The sequence below is a fragment of the Benincasa hispida genome, chromosome 10, assembly GCF_027475165.1.
Source record: "Benincasa hispida cultivar pf3 chromosome 10, pf3_genome.v1.1, whole genome shotgun sequence".
NCBI lineage: Eukaryota > Viridiplantae > Streptophyta > Magnoliopsida > Cucurbitales > Cucurbitaceae > Benincasa > Benincasa hispida.
In genome coordinates, this window is record NC_143487.1 from 42,671,454 (window position 1) to 42,678,648 (window position 7,195).

Sequence of the window (7,195 nt, forward strand, 5' to 3'; positions counted from 1 at the left end):
GCAATAACCTTTCGTGACATATATTCTAATATTTCTAAAGACAGAGAGAAGATTCGAAGAGTGTCTTCAAAGGTATGGATCTTTTCCTCCCTCTAATTTCATGTTTAACTTACTACATATTGATGTATGTTTCTTCTTTTCCGTGTTGTAATTTTAAAACCAAATTGAAGCAAAGCAATCACTCGCTTCCATTGTGGGATTCAATCCCTTCATGTCTTTCATGAACTAGATGTATATATATTTGAATGTATCTTCTTACATTCAACATGAATAAATGATCAGAAGAAATTAAACTCAAATAGATGGAGTATAATTCAAGTACTCTTAACCTTTTATGATATCATTATTGTCGGAAACATTGTAGGTAGGAATAAAAACCAATAAAAGATGATCATAGATTTCGTCATTTATGCATCCTTAGGCTGCTTGTTTTGAAGGAGATATGCATTTGCCTCTTGAGCAATGTCAATGAGAGGTTGTATAGTAACAAGTGAGGCATTTGCAGCAGCTTCTTCCATGATTTCATATTCAATTGTTGATTCAACAATGCAGCTATCTTCACCATTCTCAATTATCTTGAAGCGAACCCTATAGAGAGTAAACCCAATATCCAAGTATCCTCCTTCCACCACCTCTGCCTCTTTTATACGATTCTCATTATCTATTTTGGTAAATTTCTCTTTGTAACTTGGCATACCTAAGCCTGCATTTATGTCGAACATTGATAGCACATACTTTATATTAGATGAAGAGTGCTCATTTTGACATTATAGTTATTAGAGTAAATCATATATACAACATGACCTTGTTCTCTAGATTAATCTTGATATATACTTTAAAATTTGTAGCAATTTCATCTTTATGGTAAAAAAAAAATTTATCAAAATAAGTGTAATTTTTATTATTCGATGACTTGATCTTTATTTTTTACAAAAGTATTTAATGATATGATGAAAATGTTTAATTTTCACACTTTCTAAAATACATACATACATACATACATATATATATATATAACTCACACTCTAAGAGTAAATCTCAATGTAAAAGTCGGTGCATAGTGTATATATGTGTATATAAAATTTTCTCTTCACCCACTCTCTTATTCTTTGTCTAATCGGGGATTCTACAGATTAAATATTCATCTATAAGTTCATGTATTTCTTAAGTAAAATAGTTGAATTCTTAGTTAAATTAAAAAAAAAAATCTTAAAAACTATTTTTTAGTTTTCAAAATTTGACTTTTTTTAAAAAAAAAATATTGATTAAAAGTAGATAATAAAACAAATTTAAAGATAGAAATAGTTTTGTAGGCCTAATTTAAAAAAAAAAAATAATAATAATAAATATAAAAAATCGATAAAAAAGAAAAAAAAGTTTTTGTTTTCCCTTTTCTAGGACTCTCCATTTAAAATTAACATTTACTACCAACGGGTCCAACCCTCTTCTTAATATACATAAATCCTTTCTCAATTGGAGTACATGGCAATTGGCAAATGGGAATATTGAAAAATATTTATTATTATTATTATTATTGGAGTACATAAATCTTAATTGAAGTGGATAATTTTATTCATTTATTTATAGATAAAAAAATATCAAACAATTAACAAAAAAGAAGTAAAATAATATTGAAGACGAGAGGGAAAAAGGAAAAATAGAGAACTAAGAGAGTATTAACGGTTTTTCATATATCGAGAATAAGGGTATTTTTTAACTTTATTTAAGGGAGTATTTTTAGAACTTTTTGAAAGTTCGGGAATATTTTTTACACAAAATATTAACAATTTCCATCTAAAATTAATAATAAGAATATTTAATTTTTTTAAAAAAATTTAAGGATATTTTTGAAACTTTTGAAAGTTCAAAGAAATTTTGAACGCAATATTTAGAAATATTTTGTATAATTTAGTTCTAAAAAAAAAAAAACTACCATGTTTGGTTAATGTTTTCTATTTTCCGTTTTTTAAACTAAAAAAATGTTTGATTGTTTTCCGTTTTAAAAAAAAATCAAAATAAGTTTTTTATGACTTTTTTTTTGTTTTATATATTTTATATATAAAAATCAAGTTATTTTAAAAATAATTTTCTATCCAATATGTTAATATATATAGTCATAGAATTATATCTTTGTTATAACTTTCTTTTTTGAAAAATTCATATTGATAAAACATTATCAATATTTTGAACGCGTGGATTAATCACAAATGAATTAAAAAAACATAAATAAACATATCAATAAAATACAAGAAAATAATATAATTTTATTTTTATTTTTAATATGCTTGGAGAAAAAAAACATAAATTTCATTAATGTTGGATCATTTTCCAGAAAACACACTCTCCCACAAAGAGTTGATAACCCAATCAAACTCGTCTGGTTAGTCAGATTTTTTGGATCCTCAAATTTTTTTTTGAATATTTCTAGTTGTAGTTTTCTAAATTAAAATAACAATATTAAAAAGTATATTGCAAATTCTGGTAATTAAACCCAACACCTAGTTCTTCACAGTCAACATCTGCCTACCCAGTAGTAGACCCTAAGACAATTATACTACACGTGGGTGCACGTTTATAAAAATGAAAAATCGATTTAAAAAACAGCCATTTAAAAAAATTGAAAAAACAAAAAACTTAATTAGATACCAAACAGATCTATTTTGAGAAAATAAAAAAAATAAAAAATAAAATGATTATCAAACATCCTCTTAATTATTGTGAGACAATCTAATTGTGTTTAAATCAAATTTCATGATCAACTCAACTCATATAATTTAGTTTGTGATTCGTCCACATAATTTAGCTTGTATCACGATAGGTTCATGTTTTTTTAAGTTATCTAAAAATTTTAACTTCTATAATAACCCATAAAAACCTAAATTAATTTTCTTCTGAAAACATCTTAAATAATAAAATTCATTGCCAAGTGAACCAAACAAAAAAAATTAATAAATAAAGAAAGAAAGAAAGAAAAGAAAAAGAAAACATCAAAATCAACCACACTTTATAAGAAATTGATTTTTAGTTTACTATTTCTTTCTTTTGAAAACATCTTAAATAATAAAATTCATTGCCAAGTGAACCAAACAAAAAAACTAAAAAAGAAAAAAAAAAAGAAGAGAGAGAAAGAAAGAAAGAAAGAAAGAAAGAAAGAAATAGAGAGGAAAGGAAAAGAAAAAAAAAACATCAAAATCAGCCATATTTTATAAGAAATTGATTTTTAATTTACTATTTCTTAAATTATAATCCTTCCTCAGCATGACCATTTCTTTCACATAATTTTCATTCAACGGTTAACTGATCTACCTATTCTCTTATATTGAATATTCAATTCCATCTCATGTCTATTATATTATTTTTTTTTTATAATACTCTTAAAAAGAGACACATGACATAATGTCATAATGTATAAACTAAACTTTTAAAAATAGAAAACGATCCAACAAAATAGTCTATAAACAAGGGAATTAAATTTTGGTCGATACGCCAATATTTTCATTCATCTAAAACATTAAAAAAAAATTTACTAATAGAAATTCAAAATAAATGATATTTACATTAAATGTTTATTTACTGCTAACATTAAAGTATGTATTATTGACCCAAAAGTCAGATTTAAATTTTGTATCATATTAAAATTCTAAAAAAATTATTTGTTTATTTATTCAAAATTTTTTATAATTTTTTTTTTAAAAAAAACATAAATTGACATTGATATTTTGTCGGTATTTTTGACAATAATTATGCAAAATAGAAAGCTCAATATTTTAATTGAAGAAAAACTTGGATGCTCGCTTGAATTTCAATAAAATGTTGCCATGATATTTTTATTTTTTAAAAATTATTTTTTTTTTCTAATTTTTTCTATGTGGTAGATACGTGGGAGCACAAAAGTTAGGAAGGCTCTTTTAATTTAAACATTGTAAAACTAAAATAAAAAACCCTTAAATCAACAGAATTTCCAGAAAAGAGATTATTAGAAACTATTACCTGGAGCGAAAATGAGATTAAGAACAGTTCCTTCTCCTCCATCACCTTCAACTACTTCAATTTTCTCGAAAAGATTCGAGAGGCGTTTCTCAACAAGTCGTCCAAGTTCAAGGCTGCCGAAGAGCTGCCATACCACGGTGGCCGGTGCCTGAATCCCCGTCTCATGCCGGAGTTGACCCAGCATCTTCTTGATTTTTCTGTGTCGGTTTTGTTGAATGGGTCACAGATAGATGAAAAGCAATGTGAGGGACTAATCAGATCTATATAGTGCAAGGACAAACCCATCTCTGAATAAGAATATTCCTTATCATGGTTGGGTTATGGACCATGGATGATTCCCATGTATTTTGTAAAACAGTCCACAAAAAGTTAAATGATTTTTTTAATTAAAATTTTAGTTCTAAATACTAACGCCAGCAATTTTAATCATTAGTTTTTAGGGCGGGTTGTATAAATGGCAACGAAGCTCAAAATAATAGCATATGTAGCTCAAGGATAAAAAATTGCATATATTGCACAAAAGTAGGTCTAGATATGTAAAAAATTAAAAAGGCCATGCAACCAACAATTTTGCACCCTTCTTGTTCCTAGTTTTCTCAAACTGAAAGTTATCATGATAATAACTTTCAATTTGAGAAATTCGACCTTGAAATATTAGCTTATTTTTCAATTTGCTATTAGTTATCAATGACTATCATATATAAACTTTCATCAATTGAAACCAACTTTGAAATATCAAAACTTAAGGCTACCAATGGCTATCAAATGGTAGACCTGTATAAGTAGTTATCAACTTTGAAAGAAAACTATCAACTTTTAAAGATTAATATTTAAAGCTATAAGTGATAGATGTCTATCAATGAGAGGTCTATAAGTGACTATCATTGATATCTACCTAAGTCATATCACCGATATAACTAATATTATCAACAAACATTATATAATAAAAAGAGAAATAGAAGAGAGAAGTCTATCAATGATAGAAGTTTATCGACGACACATCCTCCTTGATAGAAATTCGTCACTGATAGACTTCTATTAGTAATAGAAGCATTTCACTTATAACTTATCAGTGAAATATTTTTATCATTGATAGACTTCAATGTGTACCTAAGTTAATATCACTTATATCTAACTAAGTTATATCACTGGCATTATTGATAATTGATATTAATGATACACAAATATCACTGATATCTACTTAAGTCATATCACCAATAACACTTATACCATTCATTTAATTGATATATACCAAAAGTCATATTAGTGATATACGAATATCACTGATATCATTTATATCACTGATACACGAATGTCACTGATATCTACCTAAGTTATATCACTAATATCATCTATTTCAAAATTAGAATTTCTAAATTCTATTTCTCATTTCATTTCTGAAAAAGGATGTCAAATTTGACCGTCAATGAAAATGACATAAGGCTATTATTTATTGGTAGTAAGATAAGGAATATCAATATTAAAAAGAAAAATACAATCATCGCTATCAATGACTATCATTAATATATTCTTATCAATGATAACCACTGATAGATATCAGTGTGGCTATCACTTATATGCTTCTATCAATGATAATCAATCAGTGGTTATTGTTGATATGTTTCTATGAATGGTAATGTTTTGATGTGCTTTGTTGTATGAATTTGATATTAGATTATACTTGTTTGTAAATAATCGGAGTTTTTTTATTAATCTATTGATACATGTAGTGTGTTTTTATGTTATTGATGCATATAGATACAAAATAGTATCTTTCTACATTGATAGCCATAAATGATATTACTGATAACAACTATCAGTAATATCTTTCTATTGAAATCAATGTCGAAGGATATCACTGATAGTATATATGTATTATATAATGTAGTATTGAGATAAAATAGCTCCTAAAGAGATTATTTGATTGTGTTCAGCATGTTATTAGTGATACAAGTTGTTAAACATGTTATCTGTGATAAAGGCTATCATTGATAGAGTGATATTAGTGAGATACTGAGCATATTATCAGTTATAGAAATTATCATTGATAACATGTTATCGTTGGTATAAATGATATTATCATTTGTTAAATTTAGTGTCCTAAATCTCGTTTATCTTGTAGTTTGTAATTTAGTAAATAGATGTTATGTATTTAATAAAATAAGAAATATTTTATTTGACCCTAAGATAGCATTAACTTAACCCAATAAACTAAGATCCAAGGTCGTTTAATGGAACTTAAACAGTATGTGGTATACATACAAGTGGATCGTGTTCAAGCATTGACCTAAAAGGTCTGCAGTATATGGTTAAATTTAGGTGCCTTATCTTGGTGACATTGTGGATACGACTTGCTTTTTAATTATTACATGAGTTGTAAGTATTACAAACAATATGATCCATATTGTTCATATGGAGACATTTGTGTGAGGGTATCCTATATAAATATTTTATATAAAACAGGACCACGGAATAATTATTTTCTTAGTATAACACCGTTGCTTTAAGAAAATAACTTTTCACTAAGATTACCATAGGTAACTTGACCTTAATTCTAAGTGAGTCGTGATCTCTTATCAACAAGGGCAAGCCTTTGATTTGTATGGGGGGGGGGGGGGGGAGAAATTTATCACTAACTCCACTGGTGCCTAACATTTGGAATTTGTGTTGAGTGGAAAGCGGGGGGGGGAGGGGGTGGGGGGGGGTGGGAACATAACTATACAAGATGGAATCCACTCCTTCCCGTAGAAAGGGAAGTAGATAAATTGCTCCCTAAATCGTTGATTTTGGGTCTTGAATAATGGCCCTCTCATTGGCCTGAGACAGGTTAGTTTATAATTGGACTATAAGTTGTTTGTGCATTAGAGAAATCAGTGACATTTAAGAAGTTAGATGTAACTATAGGGATAAAACGGTAGTGAAATTGTTGACTGGTTATATTCAATGGACACAGAAATATATATACAATGTGAAGAGTGCAACTGTCAGTTTTTAGTAGGGTGACTAGCAGTTAATGAAAGTTGATTAATCGAATTAAAGAGTTTAGTTGCTTAATCATTAGAGCTTCTAATCTGTAGGTCCAATAGATCCCATTGTTAGCTCACTAAGGATAGAAACAAAGATTAATTTTTTTTTTTAATAATTTGAATTGTTCAAATTACTTACGGAAAGTTGGGTAATTAATTATATTAATATGATCAATATT

At 27.2% G+C, this 7,195-nt stretch overlaps 1 protein-coding gene across 1 annotated transcript; it reads right to left on the reverse strand.

Moving 5' to 3' along the window:
• Window positions 1–216: 216 nt before the first annotated feature.
• On the reverse strand, window positions 217–4,367 carry LOC120088625 (norbelladine synthase-like). The gene is made up of 2 exons (XM_039046039.2): window positions 3,991–4,367; window positions 217–703 (listed from the first exon to the last, which is right to left on the reverse strand). Exons 1-2 carry the CDS (start codon window positions 4,172–4,174, stop codon window positions 408–410), a joined length of 480 nt encoding a protein of 159 aa, XP_038901967.1. The 5' UTR covers window positions 4,175–4,367; the 3' UTR covers window positions 217–407.
• Between the last annotated feature and the right edge of the window lie 2,828 nt (window positions 4,368–7,195).